At 50.9% G+C, this 19295-nt stretch overlaps 8 protein-coding genes across 8 annotated transcripts; 4 read left to right on the forward strand and 4 right to left on the reverse strand.

The window, feature by feature from the left end:
* Positions 1-270: 270 nt before the first annotated feature.
* TRIVIDRAFT_6967 (uncharacterized protein) lies at positions 271-1134 on the forward strand (the record flags this gene model as incomplete). The annotated part of the gene is made up of 3 exons (XM_014102908.1): positions 271-479; positions 549-892; positions 965-1134. Coding segments are annotated over 3 exons (723 nt in total), but the record flags the coding sequence as incomplete, so codon positions are not given.
* Positions 1135-1675: 541 nt separating this feature from the next.
* TRIVIDRAFT_61504 (uncharacterized protein) lies at positions 1676-4561 on the reverse strand (the record flags this gene model as incomplete). The annotated part of the gene is made up of 4 exons (XM_014103457.1): positions 1676-1719; positions 1780-4270; positions 4325-4482; positions 4543-4561. The coding sequence occupies 4 exons, from the start codon at positions 4559-4561 to the stop codon at positions 1676-1678; spliced, it is 2712 nt and encodes a 903-aa protein (XP_013958932.1).
* Positions 4562-5355: 794 nt separating this feature from the next.
* TRIVIDRAFT_30618 (uncharacterized protein) lies at positions 5356-6666 on the forward strand (the record flags this gene model as incomplete). The annotated part of the gene is made up of 3 exons (XM_014103458.1): positions 5356-5418; positions 5485-5662; positions 5714-6666. The coding sequence occupies 3 exons, from the start codon at positions 5356-5358 to the stop codon at positions 6664-6666; spliced, it is 1194 nt and encodes a 397-aa protein (XP_013958933.1).
* An 89-nt stretch (positions 6667-6755) lies between these two features.
* TRIVIDRAFT_31006 (uncharacterized protein) lies at positions 6756-8276 on the reverse strand (the record flags this gene model as incomplete). The annotated part of the gene is made up of 1 exon (XM_014103459.1): positions 6756-8276. One exon carries the CDS (start codon positions 8274-8276, stop codon positions 6756-6758), a length of 1521 nt encoding a protein of 506 aa, XP_013958934.1.
* A 543-nt stretch (positions 8277-8819) lies between these two features.
* On the reverse strand, positions 8820-10073 carry TRIVIDRAFT_220174 (uncharacterized protein; the record flags this gene model as incomplete). The annotated part of the gene is made up of 5 exons (XM_014103460.1): positions 8820-8901; positions 8969-9301; positions 9360-9851; positions 9900-9954; positions 10037-10073. 5 exons carry the CDS (start codon positions 10071-10073, stop codon positions 8820-8822), a joined length of 999 nt encoding a protein of 332 aa, XP_013958935.1.
* Positions 10074-11107: 1034 nt separating this feature from the next.
* Positions 11108-12408, forward strand: TRIVIDRAFT_189996 (uncharacterized protein; the record flags this gene model as incomplete). The annotated part of the gene is made up of 3 exons (XM_014103461.1): positions 11108-11167; positions 11207-11413; positions 11491-12408. 3 exons carry the CDS (start codon positions 11108-11110, stop codon positions 12406-12408), a joined length of 1185 nt encoding a protein of 394 aa, XP_013958936.1.
* A 528-nt stretch (positions 12409-12936) lies between these two features.
* TRIVIDRAFT_30644 (uncharacterized protein) lies at positions 12937-13536 on the forward strand (the record flags this gene model as incomplete). The annotated part of the gene is made up of 1 exon (XM_014103462.1): positions 12937-13536. The coding sequence occupies one exon, from the start codon at positions 12937-12939 to the stop codon at positions 13534-13536; it is 600 nt and encodes a 199-aa protein (XP_013958937.1).
* A 631-nt stretch (positions 13537-14167) lies between these two features.
* TRIVIDRAFT_30097 (uncharacterized protein) lies at positions 14168-15394 on the reverse strand (the record flags this gene model as incomplete). The annotated part of the gene is made up of 1 exon (XM_014103463.1): positions 14168-15394. One exon carries the CDS (start codon positions 15392-15394, stop codon positions 14168-14170), a length of 1227 nt encoding a protein of 408 aa, XP_013958938.1.
* Between the last annotated feature and the right edge of the window lie 3901 nt (positions 15395-19295).

Consider the following 19295-nt stretch of genomic DNA (forward strand, 5'->3'; position numbering starts at 1 on the left):
TGGCGGAGATTTGGCGGCGGTTTTGCGGGAGGACGTGGGCGACGGGCGTCTTTTAAGTGCTTCGAGCAGCATTCAAAAAATCGAATTGTGCAGTGGGATTATCTCTTCATTTTCATTATTATCCATTTTCAGTCGTTTTACCTTTACTTTTCCTTTTCCTTTTCTTTTCCCAATTCTCTTGTTGAGTTGAGTTGTTCAGAACATTCATTAAACATGAATTCTAGTACAACAAATGGCACCAGCCATATCCCCCCAAACGGCATCGGCGCTCTGTCTTTTACGCCGATGCTTGCGCCAAATGCCATATTCGTCACTGTATTCACAATCCTGCTCATCATACAACTCGTCTTAACCGTTCGATTCTGGCGCTACTACGGCTATGCCATCGGCATGCTGGGCGGCCTCCTATTAGAGCTCCTGGGCTACGTTGCCAAAGTCCAACTCTCCCATAGCCGGACAAACAAGAACGGATACATAATGTAGCCTATCCCAAACTATCTCTCGCCTCTCCACTTCATTGTGTCACTCGCTAACAAGGGCTGCTATAGGTACATCATCGGTCTCACTCTAGGCCCTACCTTTCTTTCCTCGTCGCTATATCTCGGCATCAGCGCCCTGCAAAGACACTATGAGGCAGCCCAGTTTAGGCGGATTAGTCCTAAGCTCTTTGCCACCTTGTTCATTCTTGGGGATTTTATATGTCTTTGTTTTATTGGGTGTGGAGGTTCACTCGCGGCAATCTACGCCGACAATCCGATTGGAGTCGATCTTATGATTGCAGGCCTCGCCACCCAAGTGCTATTTACAGCCATCTTCTGCATAACCCTTGCATTGGTGTGCAGAAAGATACAATATCATCTTGCAAAGGATAATAAGCTCACCTACATATATTGTAAGCGGTCCCCCCTCCCCCTCTTTTTTTTGGTTACTGTTGTCTAACTACCTCTCCTATGATTCACAACAGGCGCAGCAACATCCGCCATTTGTCTTTTCATACGCTCATGCTGGCGTGTGGCTGAGTTGAATGGAGGTTTCAACGGCCCGCTATCAGACAAAGAAGGCATCTTCATCGCCTTGGATTCCATTCCCATGATTATCATGTCGGTTCTCCTGACAGTAACTCATCCAGAGTTTTGGTTCGACAAACGAAGTCATCTGGGGGTAAGATCATTGAGTGGCAGTATCAGTTTAGACAGCAAAGCTTGAGTTTGACTGACTGTACGTGTATATGTTTCAAGAGGAACATTGTTTAGAAAATAGAATATGCCATCTTTTCAATATAATCCATGTCTACTCGAGCCAAATACCATATATTACAACCTCCTAGTATGAGCAGCAGGCTCCAACTTGACATCATCACTTCGACCACGAGAATATATCATTACTTCATCTTAATATTCGTGCATCTATGCTATTAACAGCCACAACTCAACGCACGCAACATTCATACTCATGTAAACGACATGTAGTCAACGTAACAAAAATATACATAGTCCAAACGCATTAAACCAGTGTAGGACGATCAGATCCTTTGACCCGACGCCCATCATGAACAAACCCTAAATCATTTATAGAATCCCCATTTCCGTTGCCTGTTTATTTTTATGCTTTATTAAACTCTTCCGTCGCGCTCATCTCACCAACCACCTCTCACAGCCATCTGCTTCAAACTCCTTTAGCCACTGCACATAACGCAAGCCTCGGGGTTTTCAATGCTGCCTAGAAGAGTAGTTAGTATCACGTTGAATTGTTTGTTCCGATGAAGTCAGTGTAACTTACAGGCTAGAACAGCGTCCGAGTAAATGTCCCTTTCCCGCTCCTCGCTATCCTCGTCCTTGTCTTCGGTTTGGTTAGGCTTCTTGCTCAGCTCCTCTTCCTTGACATTGTCGGAGGGCTCAGTGGGAAGAACCTTGGGGCTGTCTCCCTCATCAACGTCGGCCTTCATAGGAGGGGCTTTGTGAGGAGATGCCAGAGGCCTGCTCACGGCGGGGGGAGGTGTGGTGGTGGGGGTAGGAACACCGTTGGAGCTCAACGAGTTGCCAGAGTCTCCTTCCCTCTTCGCACTGCTAGGGCGGGGGACGGCGGAGGGGGAGGACATCATGTAGGAAGATCCTGGGGGAGGAGCTCGCTTCTTCAGGACACGGTCCTTGCTGACGGCGGTATCAGCAACCTTGAGGGCTTCCTGATCAACGGTGAACTGGATGGGCGCAGCTGCGGCCTGGGTACGAAGGTAGTACATGCCGGTCTTGAGACCAAGCTTCCAGCCAGTGAAGTGCATGCTGGTAATCTTGCCCATTGTGGGGTCCTTCATGTGGATGTTCAGGGACTGGGACTGGTCAATGAAAGCACCACGGTCGGCCGCCATCTGGACAATTTGGCGCTGAGAAATCTCCCAGACGGTCTTGTACAAGGCCTTGATATCCTCGGGGATGTTGGGGATGTTCTGAATGGAGCCGTTCTCAGCAATGATACGGTTCTTCATGGCATCGGACCAGAGGCCAGTGTCGACCAGGTCCTTGAGAAGCCAAGGGTTGACAACCTGGAACTCGCCGGCAAGGACACGGCGCTGGTAGATGTTGGAGGTGTAGGGCTCGAAGCACTCATTGTTGCCCAGGATCTGGGAAGTGCTGGCAGTTGGCATAGGGGCGACGAGCAAGCTGTTGCGCACACCGTGCTCCTTGATCTGTTCCTTGAGAGAGTCCCACTCCCACAGGTCGGAGGGCTTGACATCCCACATGTCGAATTGAAGGATGCCCTCAGATGCAGGTGATCCCTTGAATGATTGATAGGGGCCCTCGACCTTGGCAATCTCCATAGAAGCCTCAAGGGCAGCGTGGTAGATTGTCTCAAAGATCTGCTTGTTCAGCTCGCGAGCCTCAGGAGACTCAAAAGGCATGCGCAGGGCAAGGAAAGCATCAGCAAGACCCTGGACACCAACACCGATAGGTCTGTGACGCATGTTGCTGTTACGGGCCTCCTGGACAGGGTAGTGGTTCACATCAATAATCTTGTTCAGGTTACGGACAACCACCTTGGTGACTTCGTGAAGCTTCTTAAAGTCATAGCACCCTTCGTTGTAGTCGACATAGGCAGGGAGGGCCAAAGAGGCCAAGTTGCAGACAGCAACCTCATCAGGGGCACAGTACTCAATAATCTCAGTGCAGAGGTTAGAGCTGCGGATGGTACCCAGGTTCTTCTGGTTGCTCTTGCGGTTGCAGTGGTCCTTGTAGAGCATGAAGGGGTTGCCAGTCTCGGTCTGGGCTTCCAGGATGGAATACCACAGCTTCTGAGCGCGGATAGTCTTGCGACCACGTCCCTCCTTCTCGTACTTCTCATACAAAGCCTCGAACTCCTCGCCATAGCAGTCAGCAAGGCCAGGGCACTCGTTGGGGCACATGAGCGTCCAGTCCAAGTTCTTCTCAACACGCTTCATGAAGAGATCGGGAATCCAGAGAGCAAGGAACAAGTCGCGAGCACGGACCTCCTCCTTACCGTGGTTCTTGCGGAGATCAAGGAACTCAAAGACATCAGCGTGCCATGGCTCCAGGTAGATGGCAAAGGCACCAGGACGCTTGTTGCCACCCTGGTCGACGTATCTGGCAGTGTTGTTGAAGACTCGAAGCATGGGAATGATACCGTTGGAAGTACCGTTGGTGCCTGCAATGTAAGAGCCGGTGGCACGGATGCGGTGGACGTTCAAGCCGATGCCACCAGCCATCTTGGAAATCATGGCACACGTCTTCAGAGTGTCATAGATACCCTCAATGCTATCGTCCTTCATGTCAACCAAGAAGCATGAAGACAGCTGGGCCTGCGGGGTACCAGCGTTGAAGAGGGTGGGGGAGGCATGGGTGAAGAACTTGCTCGACATGAGGTGGTATGTCTCCAGGACACGCTCAATGTCGTCTCCCCAGATGCCAACAGCCACTCGCATAATCATGTGCTGTGGTCGCTCAACAATCTTGCCATCAAGCTTCAGGAGGTATGACCGCTCCAGAGTCTTGAAGCCGAAGTATTGGTAGTTGAAGTCTCGATCATACACTATGGCAGAGTCGAGCTCCTCTTTATGCCGCATGACGCACTCATATGTGTCTTTAGAGATCATGGGTGAGGCCCTGCTGTTCTTTGGGTTTACATAGTGGTATAGATCACTGACAACAGCTGACCACTGCTTCTTGGTTTGTTTGTGGAGGTTGGAGACGGCGATGCGGGCGGCGAGGATGGCATAGTCGGGGTGGGTAACAGTCATGTAGGCGGCAGTCTCGGCAGCCTGGTTTACATGTTAACAGCTGCAGATTGGCATTACAAGATATAGCTGACTTACAAGATCGTCAAGCTGCACTGTTGTGACACCTCCATAGACACCAGAAATGACCTTCTGGGTAATGGCTACGGGGTCGACATGGTCAGTGTCCAGGCCGTAACACAGCCGAGAGACACGAGCCGTGATCTTGTCGAACTGAACACGCTCCTGACGACCGTCTATCCATGGATTAGAAGGACTGAAAATGCTTAATCTAAATCAAAAAGTGGGATACATACCACGCTTCCTCACATACATGGTGGCGGCGTGGGATGGCGGAACAAGAGAAGACGGCGGGGCAGAATAGATGATGTAGGTGATGCTTCACGGCTCTCAGACGCTTGCAAGTATCAATCAAGACACTCGGGCAGTCGGGCAGAGCTTTGAGGGCGTTCGAGATGAATCGAGGCCTTGTGATGCTTGTGCTTGGTTTGAGAAGAGAAGAGTTATGTGTGCCCTCCAGATGGCGGGAGACGGTTTTATTCTGAGGCGCGTCTCCAGCACGCGCCACGCCAGCTGTTAGCGTGGAAAATACTGGTGGCACGCTTTGAAACTCATTAAAAAAAAAAAGATGCCCCGCGCAAGCAACCATTCCAGTGAAGTGGCCAGTCAAGGGCGAGAACGGCTCCGAGAGACCCAACAATCACTGCCTCATTTGTCCTCCTTAAGCCTGATCGGGCCTCACAACAATTGCTAAGCTTCTGATCGCAAATAATTAATCATCCATCCTGAGTTACAGCCAAGCATCTTCTGTTTTGGTGGATACGCGAATCCTGGGCGCGTGTCTTGGTCATCGAGTTTCTCGGAGCTGTCGCGGAGTCACGTGCTTTTAGGTGGTGGTTTAAATGTTCTTTTGGAAATTACTAAGCAGCTTTCGAGATGCCATTTTGCCAATGCCTCGACCACTTCTGCAGTAGGAAGCGGGACGAGAGTTGATACTGCTTCCTATACACGAGTGTTTTGTATATATGTCTATGATTCTGGGGAGAGTCCGTCATCATCTACCACGCCGTTACACTGCTGCCATCTCTCGTTTCTCGGTGTTTTCCACAATGAGTGCCCCGCAGCCCAACTCTGAGCCGGCACCAGAGCCCTATAAACCTAGATATATCGATGTATTTCCCCCTATAGACACCTCTTCACGATGACTTTCCCGGATTGCTGATACGTAGCTGGTAAAGATAGGAATCAATCTGGCCGATCCCATCTTCAGGGGTAAACACCATGGGGTTCAGCGACATCCAGATGATCTCAAAGATGTCATCGACAGAGCCAAGGAAGTGGGCTGCACTAAGCTCATTGTGACGGGATCTGATTTCACCAGCGCTCGTGATGCCTTGGAGCTGGCAAAAGAATTTCGTTGGTAAGCCCTTCTCCCATAGCGGCGATCAATTGCTGAGTTGGATGTAGCTGGAACATGCTTTGGTACCGCCGGCATCCACCCATGTAGCAGTGCAATATTTTGCAAAGGAGGCCATGGCAGACACGAAGAGCATACGACCCCTTGTGAACCCGAGGACTCGGAATCAGCAGAACACCGGGGTGAACCCGATTCGGAAACGTCTGCCAAGGTGATTGCCCAACTCGAGACTCTACTTGCCGACGCAACGTCCTCTAGCAAGCATCATCTAGTTGCCATGGGGGAGTTTGGTCTTGATTACGACCGGTTGAACTTTTGCAGCAAGGCCGCTCAGCTGCACTCCTTTGAAGCTCAGCTCAAGGTCGCTGCCTCTCTTCAGCCCCAACTGCCATTATTTCTCCACTCTAGAGCCGCCCACCGCGACTTTGTAGACCTGTTGAAAGGGGCATTCGGTGACAAGCTCGAGAGGCTGGAGAAGGGGGGCGTGGTACACAGCTTCACGGGTACCATAGAGGAGATGAAGGAGCTGATGGATCTAGGCCTACATATTGGTGTCAATGGCTGCAGTCTCAAAACGGAAGAAAATCTTACCATGGTGAAGGAGATTACCCTCGACAGAATCATGCTCGAAACAGACGGCCCCTGGTGCGAAGTGCGGCCTAGCCATGCTGGATATCAGTATCTGATAGAGAAGAAGCCCGAGCCGGAACAACCAGTGACGAATGGTGAGCCTCAACCGGCTGATGCAGCCGCACAGCAGCAGACAAAGCGGCCGAAGAAACAGAAGAACCAGAAGAAGGAGCCTGATGTGCCAAATCGCTTCAAAGTAGTGAAAAAGGAGCAATGGCAACAAGGAGCCATGATCAAAGGCCGCAACGAACCGTGCACTATTGAGCGGGTCGCCAAAATCGTCGCTGCCGTCAAAGGCGTGAGCATAGAAGAACTTTGCGAGGCATCATGGAGAAACACTGTGAGTGTGTTTGGCCTCGGCGAGGCAAATTAGAGTCGTTATGGTTCATCGTAAGGGTATCAAGCGCATAGAAAGAACAGTATACAGTATATCCAAAAAAATCAATAATGCCGGACACTTCATCACAGCCCCGATCCCTTGTTGCCCCGTATCCGTCCATGCTTTACAACGCCTATAGTAACGCCATCCTCACCCGTCATCCAACCGGGCATGCGCTCGCCATCCACAATGCCGGCTTCAACAAGCTGTCGGATGCCAGCAAAGACGTGATTCCCTTGGAACGTGATTTGCACTGTCGGTTGCCACTGTGAAGGATTTCCAGGCTCATTCGATTCTTCATCGTCGCCATCGGCAGCTTGACGAAGCACTGCGTCAATCGTCCTGCGTCGAGCTGAAACTGAAGCCTCGTTGGGGGCATTCGCCTGCTCTTCTTCCAATCCTTGGTTCTCCGCAGCAGCAGGTGTCGGAAATGGATCTTTGAGCAAAACGTCAACCCTTTCAATCCCTTTTCCATCAGCTATGAGGCCAGAGTCGCCAAACCGCGCTTGAGCAACCAGCTTAGCTCGTTTAGCAGATCGCTGATCCGAATTCAGCGGTATTACTCTCTTGCGATTCTGGTCAGAGAGGGAGGAGTCTCTTGAAAGCGGAGGGCTAGGAAGAATGGCATCGAGGGGTGATTTTTTGTTCTTCTCAGAGGCATAAATGCTCCAACCACCTCCTGCCGCATTTCCCCGCCCAGGTCCCCTTTTGTCTAGGAGAGTCTCCAAGTTTCTGCTCGTAAGGCTTGTTGGCTTTAGGGTATATCGTTCTCTTGGCCTAGATAATGCCTTTGGGACACCATGAATAATCAGATTTTGGAGGCTTTTCGATTCACCCATGGCAGATGGGCCGTTGGCTTGAGATTTGGTGATATAGATATGAGAGGAGCCATCCGGGAATGCCAGGTATACCGTCCGAGATGATGTGAAATTGGTGGAGCTCCCACTTCCGGTAACACTGGACAGGGCCAGACTGCTGTTGTAGGGAGATTCAATGACGAATATGCGTAGCAGCAGAACTGAAAGATCTTTTGGTCGATGAAAATGATAATGAGCCTTAATATCCGGCAGGACTTGGTCCTGAAGGCTCTGGAGAAACGTTGAAGGGTGAAAACGGGGGACATTCAGCGCCTTGTCGTCCACTTGAAGGATTTCATCGTCGGCATCTTTGGTTGGAGTTTTTAGCGGGAGTATCTTATAAGCCGTCCATTTCTGCGACATCGGATGCTCCTCCAGATAGTAAAAGTCGACCATGGCAAGCTGGTACAGTGATAGCCCGTGTCTCCAATCTCCTTCCAGTATGCGGTTGGCTACATCGCGTTTCGACCCCTTTTGCTGCTGCATGTCCACATAAAGCTCATAGAGCTCCTGGACTGATCCACACGGGGGGTAAATATCATCTGGATCAACTTCATCTTCGTCATCCCTTCGCTCCAGGTACGGCACTGCGTTGGCTATGGTATCTCCATCAAGCCAGCTGATGGCCAAGGAAATGAGTGCTTCACGAGATAGTCGGCCCAGGCTCTTTATGACGGCTGGGTTTGAAGAATCAACGCGCAATGAGGAAGGCAGCCTGGCCTTGGTTGGAACTGAGAATCGGGCCATTGCCAAGTAGTGAGGAGAATCGCTGTGGACCTTCAATAGAAAAATATATATAAATCAGGTAGCATCGCCCTACATGACTGCAATCACAAGCCCGAGATGTGGTCAGTGACAGTGACAGGATACATGATAGTGAGCTTGGCTGCCCCGCCGGAATGAAGTATCGAAACCAGACGCGGCTGAGAATCAATGAGACGCGTTGAAGGAAAATATGGGTGTGTTGCTTAGTCATCACACGGCAATGTAGCATCACAGGACATTTGCCTCGAATCCACGCACATCATGCACTTTGCACAGCGGATTAAGTAAAATAATCTCGTAATTCATGTACTGAAAATTCCTCTCGCTTGGCCCCAAATACAAAGTTTAAAAAAGAAAGAAAAAATCTGCTCTTATTTTGATAGTTATATGTACATAGTCATGTTGCTGCGTTTTGGCGGAATCACTCCCCGTATATTCAATGTTACCAATGGCCCATCTATGGGATTTTTCAGACAATGCTTCTCAAATACAGAAAAAAATATTAGATCGTTTAATAGGTCTGTGTCAGCCTACTAACACTGCCACGGGGTGGAGGATTTCCCGTACAGCTGATTCAAAGACGCCCGTCTGAACCGCAGCACCGAATCTACATGCAACCACAGTTGTTAGCTACTTATGGTCTCTCAGGAGACGCCTTCATGTTCTCAACTCACCCGTGACATTTCGCTGCCTCTCGTAGCCTCTCTGCCAACTTGTTGAGGCTTTGCATATCGAAGCCTCCAAAATGTGGTTGGCGACGAATGTAATGCCATGCTTGTATCGGTGTCACGTCGCCGTCTGCTGATACACTTGGAGCAAGGTTCAATAAGCGATCGAGCACAGCTGCCGGAGCATTGTGGTATGACGGCGGTACAGGATTCTTTGGATCGATAGGAGGAAGAGACAAGGAAGCCTGTAGCTGAACTGTAGTGGTCAAAGCATGGCCGTGCGGCTCTAAGGGCTTTTTGGGATTTCCGTGTATATGATTTAGACAAGGCCTTTCTAGCCTTCATACCCTTTTAGTTAGTATCTTCCTCATCGGCCTGTGAGTTATTGGAAACATACGTGAGGACAAACTCCATTCCGACCATAGTGGCATCAAGTTCAGAAAGGCGAGTCGATTCTCTTGGTGCAGCTAGAGTTGTTGCAGTCGCGGTCCTCGGTCGTGGAACTTGTGGCTCATTATCTCGAGTAAAGTAACTTGAACCGTACTGTCGTAGGTTACGATTTTCGCTATTTAGAATACTGCCTTGGTTTGTCGTCATCGTCCCTGTAAATGCTGACTGTGTATTTGATGGGCGTCCATCAGCCTTTCGCGGTTGTCCACGCGTTGTGAGCTGGGATGCAGCACTGTGCGAGGTATCACCATGATATATGTCCTCGTTACTAAACTCTAAAGGAAGTGAAATGCCATTTTGAGATAAGAGATTGGTCAGTATCTGGAGTTTCCCACGAAGCCGCTCAAGCTCGGATGTCAAGCCCGCTTCACTCTTCCGAGACCGTGCTAGTTCAGCCTCAAGAGCCTTGGTGTACTTGTCTTTCCGATCCCGATACGATCTGTCGTTGAACAGTTAGCGACGTCGGAAAACAGGGGCAAGCACTCACTGTTGGGCACGTCGTAGCTGGGCGCGTCTTTTCTCAATGGGATCACCCTTTGGTTCTGATGCTCCAGGGTCAGCAACACGGAACTCGCATGTGGTATTAGTCAGATGGGCTGATGAGAGTTGCCGGGTCGGACCAACCTCTCGGGTTGAAGATGCGGAATATTCTGTCGGCCATGACAGTATGAGGGCTAGGAACCCAATTATGGAGCAGTTGGTAATCGAACTTGATTTGCTGGTGAGAAGCTGAGATGCGGAAAAGTCTGGACCTTGTCGCTGTGAAGATTCCCAGTGACATCAGGGGAATCTATTTCCGAAATAGGCTAAGCAATGATCCGTACTGTTGGCATCCATCATGGCCTGCCCTTAATCAGCACGCTTGGATTAGTGTGGTGAAACAACTGTGGTGCACACGGGAAAGGGGCCAATAGGTGACAAGGCCTTGTTCTGTTTGACTGTTTGTTTTTTCCAACAAATTAAAGTAGCAATTGGTGCGGTTTAAGCTTGAATTGGCTATCTAGAAGGTATCTATGCTCCTTCAATTCCAGGGCTATGGATCACCACCAGGTCACTTCCCTTACAACCGTTTGGTTTCAAATACATGTACACATACACGCTCTTGTGTATCATACTTCATCCTCCTTGTCGCAGGTTCAGTGCCTTTGCACATTAGCCGTTTCCCAATTAGGCAATACTAGTTCTCCTAACTTGGTTCCAAAGCCCCTCCTGTGCCTCATCGCCGAATCCTTATTACCCCGTCCCCCCGTTCGTGTTATTCCCAAATAGGAAATTCTGATTATCGCGGTTCTGAAAGCTCTTATGAGATGCAAAAAGATTCCTCATGAGGAGTTCATTTCTGAGCAAGATTCGGTTTCTAAAGGTTAATAGTCGTTTGCGAGTTCCGAAAACAGCGCACTACTGGTAAAATGAGACAAGAAATTGCTTTGCACCTCAACAATTGATCGGAAACACGGCAACCGTCGAGGAATTAGGGTTTGATTAGTAGGAGGCATCGTGAGAAGACATGTATAAGTAGAAGCGATGAGGCCCGTTTAATCATCCAATTCTCTATCACTTCGCTCATCTTCAAAACAATTCAATCAACAGCAACAACTCATTGGCAGATTGTCTGTGACAACTGCTCAACTATTGCCACCATCAACACAGTTATCAACTACTCGCTCTGACCACCTTGACAAATCAGACTTCACAATGCATTCTTCCACGTGGACATCCCTGCTTTTACTCGGACTGGCAAATTTGGTGCCTGAAGTGTCAGCCCGGCCGTCATCTTGCCCTCCGCCACCCAAGCCTGGCAAGGCAATCTACACCATCAGCAACGGGGCGCAGAACAGTGTGATTGCTTTGCCCATCAACAGCAACGGGTTGCTTTCCCAGGGTACAAGCACTCCAACAGGAGGTGCGGGTTCCAATGTCTTGGTTGTAAATGGCAACAAGAAGGAGCCTGCTAGTCCTGATGCTCTGGTTTCTCAGGCGGCTTTGACTGTAGCTGGCAACGTAAGTCAACTCCCATTGAAGCGGAATCATTTGCCGCCACCACCAAGTAACTTTGGCTAATTCTTTATTCTGTGTAGTTCTTGTTTGCTGTCAATGCCGGATCTAATACGGTTACCATGTTTGCAATTGATCCGCAGCATCCAACGAAGCTCACCATGCTCGGGAAGCCAATCCCTGTCCCCGGTGAATTTCCCAACACTGTTGCGGCATCGGCAAAGAACCAGCTGGTTTGCGTCGGATCAACTGGTGCAAAGTCCGGCATCTCTTGCGCATCCTTCTCTGCACGCGGAATTGGCAAGATGGACCAGCTCCGCCCGGTTGGCTTGAACCAAACTACGCCGCCTGTTGGACCTCCCAGCACCATTTCCCAGGTCTTCTTCTCTGGAGATGAAGAGACTCTGTTCGCCACCGTCAAGGGCAACCCTGCAACGAACACTGCGGGAGTCTTGGGCGTCTTCCCCGTGGACCAGCCCTGTGATGCTCGTGACACTGCCTCTGTCAGCGAGGAAGGCAAGTTGACTTCGGTGGATGGCACCATCGTTGTGTTCGGTTCATCCCCTATCCAGGGATCCACAGATCTTTTCGTGACCGACGCGGCGTTTGGAGCAGCTATTCTGTCTGTTGACGCCGAAACCGGTGCCGCAAGTGTCAAGAACAAGGCCACCATCGAGGGCCAGAAAGCTACATGCTGGGTAGCCATTTCTCCCGACACAAACACTGCATTTGTCACAGACGTTGGCCTTGACCGCATCGTGGAGGTGTCTTTGACCGATGCCAGCATCAAGTCCGTCACGGATCTCAGTGCCAACGGCGACCCAGGCTTGATTGATCTCCGAGCTGCTGGCAGCTTCGTTTACGCCTTGAGCCCTGGCAACGGAACTACTCTGCCAGCTGTGACTGTCATGGATGCGAGGAGCAAGAAGCAGATTCAGCATTTCCAATTGAAGGGGCTGGGCGCGAGCAAGAACACTCAAGGTGTCGCTGTGTTGGTGTAGACGGTGATGAGTTTTTCTTTTAGTCAAGATTGTATTTTGGGGTGCCACTACCAAAACTGTGTTATAACATGTAAATTAGATTTGATTAGTTAGAACTTCCTTTTGTTTTTTGTTTTTCGTTTTCCTTTGCAGATATATTAAAATGACAACTTGGATTGACTCCATAAAACATGAACCTATTTTCTGTTAATAAACACCAAAGTGCAACTGCGGATTGATAGAGCAACAGCTCAAGAAGAACAGAGCCCACATCATCTTGCAGTGCTGTCATTGTGGGGTGCATGTGGTCTAGAAGGAGCTGGAAGCTGATTACGGAGTAGTGTCAGTGCCTGTAGCTGTTTGAATCCCCCCACTGTAATTGACGTCTCTACTGATATGGCAGCCCCTCCATGATAACCTCAACTTTACTCTCTCCATGACAGCTCTCAGCTTCGACTTGCGACATTCTAATCCCCTACTCAAATAAATAAACTCACAAATCACCCTCGACTTCAATCTCATCTCCAAGGCAACTATTCCATCTCCATCATGTCCGCAGACACCACGCCCATATCCCCCGCGCGCTTCGCCTCCGCAATCAAAGACCTCTCCCTCGGCATGCTTCACCTCAAGGTCCTCGAAATCCGCAACTCCATCGCCCACCTCCAGTACTCAAACGACCAGCTCAAGCCCTTCGCAGACGGCACCTCCGCCGCGCTGGGCGAGCCCGCCGCGGCCCCCGACCAGGACTGCATCGACGCCATCAAGGAGAACGAGGTCGTCATCGATCGCATGGCCGAGCGTCTGGCCATTGTTCGCGTAGAGGTTGAGGGGCGCGGCGTCAGCTGGACCGAGTTTCAGAGCCAGGACGAGGTCGAGGCAAGCACAAATGCTGAGGGGGGTGAGGCCAACGCGGGTGAACCTTTGACGAACGGCCAAGTTGCCGACCAACCGGCGGAGACGAGGCATTCGGCGTGGACAGACGGCACGTTCCAGACTAGCACGATATCCAACGGCCAAGTGCGATTCGATAGCCAACCGGCAGGGCAGACCACATCAGCAGCCCAAGGCGAGACGCAATCAACGACTCAAGGGGAAGAGAGGCAAGATGGCCACGCTGACACTGAGGAGGATGGTTTGCACCTATGATTAATGTATAACATGGCACGGAAAGGCAGGCAAAAGAAAGGAACAGCGATGGACTACATGGTTGGCGTTTTGGGATCCTTATTGGGTTGATGGACACCCATCTCCGACGATATACCCCCCTTTTAGGCAAAAATATCAGTTTCACAGAAATCATCACGGAACAGTAGACTCAGTGGTGACGAGACCATGAGCAGAAGAAGCTTCCAGTGGAAGTAGACACGGAAAACAAAGGCGTGCGTGTGGAAAAAAGAATCCAATGTTTGTTTTGTTTTGTGCAAAGCTAGCACTGAACCTCTAGGCTATACTTCTTGCCCTCCAGCTCTCTTTTGTCTTTGCTACAAGTACACCAAAAAATCGAAGCCAATACGCCATGCCTTTTAAACATGCACCGGATAAAAAAGGCAGAACCAACCCAAAGGCTACCCAAAGCAAGCCTCCCCCAGCGCCCGTGTTTGTGCTATGCTTGAACAGAAACGAAAAAATGACGATAGAGAAAAAAAGCCGATAGGAAAAAGAAATGTTCAAAGTGACAGACAAAGCAAAAGCAAAAAAGAGAAAGCAATCATGACGCCGACGTGTGCGGCAACATTGTCTTTGCTTTAATACAAGAACGCTTCATGTGCGTGCGTCTTTAATCAGAGTCATCACCAACAGGCGACCCTGCTCCAGACAGAGTCTTCTTAGACCTGGTAGACTTTTGCCGTCTTGACCTCTTGGATCGCGAACGGCCGTTGCTGCCTTCACTGCTGTTGATGGTTTCGAGCTTTGGGCGCTGTGCCGCGTGCCCAGTCTGGCTTGAGTGGCTGTTGCTCTTTGTAATTCGTGATGCGAAAATATCTTCGTACTCATCCTCAGATTCTTCATATCCGGGAGGGGTAGCCAAGGCCCTTAGGCGGTTACTTCGCCTGCGCCTCTCGAAAGAATTGTTGCTGCCGTCCAAGGCCTCGTCAGAGCCGTCAAAGGACAGGCTGCGGGTCCGCGTCATGTCGGACCGGGTACTCCGAGTTCGGGTAACGAACAATGAGTCGATGAGCTCGGTTTCAGTGGGCATCTCCTTCATAATCTTCTCCCTAACCAGCTTCTCCTGGAGTTGGCGAGCCAATTTCTCCTCTCCTCCCGCAACAGTTCTCCCGCTCGTCCTGCTGCTCGAGCTCATGGCTCTGCTGACGGGCACCTTGCCCTCCATGACCTTGGCTGACGGCGGCGGTTGAAGCATCCACTTGTGAGCCTCCTTGTGAGGGAGCTTGCTGCTGACAACGGGCGGGTGTAAGTCGTTGACAGGTGGGTTTCGTGGTGCCGCATAAAAGGCGCGGCGCTCTTCTTCTGTTACTTCTTTATCCATGCCCAATGTTGATTCAATCAACCGCCCCGCAGAATCTCTCGCTTTGGAAAAGGCATCCTTGAGCTTGTGGCCAGACCAGTCTGCACCCCACAGCTCCTCATCCTCGCGCTGATATCCATGTCGCATGTTCCAGTCGTCGGACAAGATGCCATCTTGTGATACTACCAGCGTGCTGTCTTCATAATTGGTGTGGCTGTCGCCGGTATTCGTACGCCCTGATAGGCTAAGAGCACTGATTTCTCCTCCCGCACTCATCAGGCCCCGTTGGCTGGAGTTTTTGCTCGTCGACTTCTTCGGTAGGCTAGGTCCCATGCTGATCTCTTCCTGCCAGTACGGATTGGTGTTGAACGGTGACGGGTGTCGATATAGGCCAGGCTGTTGCGTCTCTAGTTTTGCCTTTTCCACCCTCTCCTTCTTGGCCTGGTCCTTGGCCTTGGCCCGATGCCGTATTTCGGCGCATGGTGTGCAGGCAAGCAGGTAGAAGATGGCCGACTGTAGCGCGACGGGGAAAGACATTATGGACGGCTACAGGGCACGTCCCCGTATCACGATGGCCTCTCAATTGACGTTTGGTGTGTCCAGCATGGAAGCAGAATGGCGTGTTTAAGGAGGCGGATTCGAAACAAGGACACCCGTGAGAGAAGACGCAGTAAACCGGCCGTAAGAGAAACCCACCAAGAGCCCAGAAAAACAAAGGAAGGAAATAATTAAATAACAGCCAAGTGGCTGTCCGCAACAAAAGACCCGTCGTCGAGCAAACTGGAATGCAAGAATTCGATAGTTGATGGTTCGGTTGGGGCGTGGGGGGAAGAGAGTATCGTCAAGAAAGTAAGGGGGGGCTGCGACAGTTTCAAGTGTCAAGACGCCCCCAGAGGCAGATTGCGTAAGAAATGGAGGAAGGAACGGAGCCGTGACAAAAGAGAAGACAAGGAAGACAAGAAATTGAAAGTCGTGACAATAGTAAAGAGAAAAGACAGAAAAGGAAATAGAGCGACAATGAGGTAGGATCCCGTTGGTTACGGACAAGAAGAATCGACGGAGAGAGAAGTGAACCGCGGAAAGGAGAGTCTGGAGAGATGGCGAGGCGAAGTGCGCATTGCCAAGAAGGGAGAAGTGCTTAGGCGACGAGTTTCAGTGCAGAAGCGCGGCAGACGCACCGCCAAAAATAAAACAGCACCGGGGGTGATTAGAGGAGCGACTGGGGAAGCGCCAGGCGAGGAAGAAGAAACGAAGAAAAGCTGTGCTGATTTGATTTGATTGATGGTGGTTGCAATTTGGGAGCGCCGGGGGGGTGGGAGGTTTCAGTGGTGATTGGGCTGTGCAGCGCTATGCTGTGCTGTGCTGCGCTGAGTGTGTGTCCGCTGAAGACGCGGCGCTACAGCTGGAGATATTGGATGGAGATGCAGATATTGACAGCAAGATGAATCCAATGCAATCAATGCTCCAAGCAACGTAGCGAACCGCAGATCAGAGGGAGCAAGGGCCTTATGATGGATTGCCAGGCCTAGCCAAACCCCGCCCATACCTGTAGCGGTCGCCACAAAGGTGACAAAGGCCTCAAACAGCGCTGCGACGACTCAGGCAACTTGGGCCGGCTCGGCGCATGCACCCGAGAGTTTCTGCAGTTTGGAGGCGCGGCGGAACCTAAAACGCCGCCTAACAGAACCCAATCCCATTCACTGATACTACGACACCTACTGTGCTCGTACATTATTCCCTTCAAAGTACCTGTACCTGTACCTATACCTACATGTATTCACATCACCTCGAATCGAAATCTCGCCAAGGAAAAAAGAAAGAAAAGAAAGAAAAGCTCAGCAAAGCTGGGCGGCCTCAGCTCAAACGGGCGCCTTACTCAGACCTGCGTATCTCTACACTCGCACACTCGCAATTACAACTAGTACCAGATACGGAGTCGTGAGATATTCTCTCATTTTACTTCACGCACGGGTACCTGCCCCCAATATCTTAGTGCTCGGGCCCCGTCACCGCCTGGGATCCATCTCAACCACTGGCGCCGTTCTGCTGGCCTTTCCCCGTATTCTTCTTGCCTCACTTCGCGCGCGCGACGACTATGTACTATGCACAGTACGGCCGCTGCTTTGGCCTTGCCCATGAAACAACCACCGGCCTGTTTCTGCGTTTCAACTCTTCTTCACAGACAGGGATTTTCAAGCGCATCATCATCACAGCCAGAGGATCTGGGCGGCTCAACATTGGGATCCACGCCCGTCACATGGATCCAGGGCCATGAAGCGAGAACGCGGAACGGGGGGAGCATGGCTTGTCTATCGTTCGTTTCATTAGCACACGTAGTACGAGGAACTGTACGAGCGTGGCCAGCCAAATTGTGCCCGCCCACCCTTGTTCCTCTTCGCCTCGACAGGCCAGGGTCCGGGATACAAATTGAATTTCGACGTCCGGCCCTGTTGCACCAGCCACTGGGCAGCCGCTGGACGAACTAGGCCAGCGCTACTAACCTTCTTGGTAGCAAGCATCTTCATCTCTTCAAACTAAGTTGCGCTATCCAACTCCGTCCGCTTCATGTGTGCAGCCTGCCGTGCGCCAATGGCAACATGTTGACCATCCTCGACGTCCTATTTGCTATCCGCCGCCAGCGCCTCTTGAACTTGACATCACAGACTCAAGTGAGTTTTTCCTCGCATGAAACAAAAAATTGATCATGCGTTGCGTCTTTTTTACTTCTTTCCATGGTTTTGACGAATGGATTATACTTGAATTGACTCAAATGTTAAACCCGCGAGAAGCGGTGGCCGCATCTGATACCGAGATGCCACGTCGTCATCCACCAGCTGTTTTTGCCTTGCAACACCCACGCACGGACAGGACCTGGAGCCCAAGCTAGCTAGCATTCGACCGAAACCTTGGACCTCGAAGACTCCGTCTCGACAGTCTATTTTCCCCTCACGAGTCGTCAAGTTTGTTGGCTGTGCGTCGTTTCCCCCACCTGCTGACTGCCAGACGAGAAAGAAAAGAAGTCAATTATATCACTCATCCCGGCGTTCCGTGTACTGTACGACGCAGTGAGAGTCAGGAGGAGAAAGATGAATGGATTATGCCTGCTGGATCCTGACTTGCTTGCTACCCTCGGGGCCGGCGGGAGGACAGTTCGAATGCTAATAATACGCCGTAATCCGCAGTGCGCCTCACTACAAAAGAAAAGCTGTCCAGCAAAAGGTGCCACCAGGAGCCGGCACGCCCGTTTCGCCAAGTGGCAAGCAAGAAAAAAAAAGGCCGTCTCGGAACCATGACCGTCCGTCCGTGCATCCCACAATAGCGGCAAGAAGAGGACGGCGAATCGAGACCAGACAGACAATGGGCACGACAACCCCAGGATGCCCAGCACAACAAGGCTCCATCTCGATCCCCCCGGATGGAACAAGATTTTTCGCCCTCGTCACGAATCCCGCCCATGCAAAATCGCCTCTCTGTCTCCCCCAACCCAGAAGCCATCTCGATGGAGAGAGTCGGGGAATAGCCCCGCGTGGCCACTAAAAAATCCCCATCCTGTCCTAGGTTACAGCGACTCCATTCTCCAGACACTGGATCCTATTGCAGGGTCCCTTGGACGGCACCCGGCTTCCGGCTCACCACCTCGGGCCACGCCACCAAGAGCGAGGCGGAGATGCTGGCTGCTTTTGTGCGTGTGTGAGTGGCCCGTTACGAGCGTTTGTCGTCGTAGCCACGTAATGCTCCATAGCCACAGAAAAGAAGACAACGAGGGGTCCATGGAACAGAGACATTCAACCGCAGGGAGCGAACAATTGACGCTGTCGGAATGCCATTGTAGCGCCGGGCTTGTCTGGGGAATGGAAGGGGTGTCGCATCCAGGCACCAGCAATACTAAACTGGCTAGGGATATCGTGCTCCAACCTCCAAATCGGCAGGTTGGGGACTCAATCATTTATTAGCTGGGCTTAGTAGGAGGTCCTAGAGGCACACTAGAACATGTAGGCACCGCCTAGCCTCCGTTCATCGTACTCATACATGCAAAACTCCATGAAATCGTAGCAAGACCATTCAATCAATAAGATGAGTGTATAATACGAGGCCGTGAACGTACGTTCACAATCATCACACTACTGCTGGCCATGACTATAAATCAGAATACAAGTGTGTACAGCCCACGCCCAGATATTGCAAATGAACGTGACTCCTTCACTATCACACACACATCCGTCACACTTCAAACATCACGGCAAACATCATCAATCATAGCAAGCGTAGATTTGCCCCATTCTGCGAGCTGATACCAACGAAGTATTTACACACACGAGCACTCTTGTATCTCGTCCTTCGTCCTCCCGAAACTTCGCTTGTAGCATCTGTATCCTCCGTTTTTGCGTCCGTTGCGAGACCTTTTTTTTCCCAGTCTTGCTCATCAACAGCTAATACC

This window comes from Trichoderma virens, assembly GCF_000170995.1.
Source record: "Trichoderma virens Gv29-8 chromosome Unknown TRIVIscaffold_4, whole genome shotgun sequence".
In the NCBI taxonomy this organism is placed as follows: Eukaryota; Fungi; Ascomycota; class Sordariomycetes; order Hypocreales; family Hypocreaceae; genus Trichoderma; species Trichoderma virens.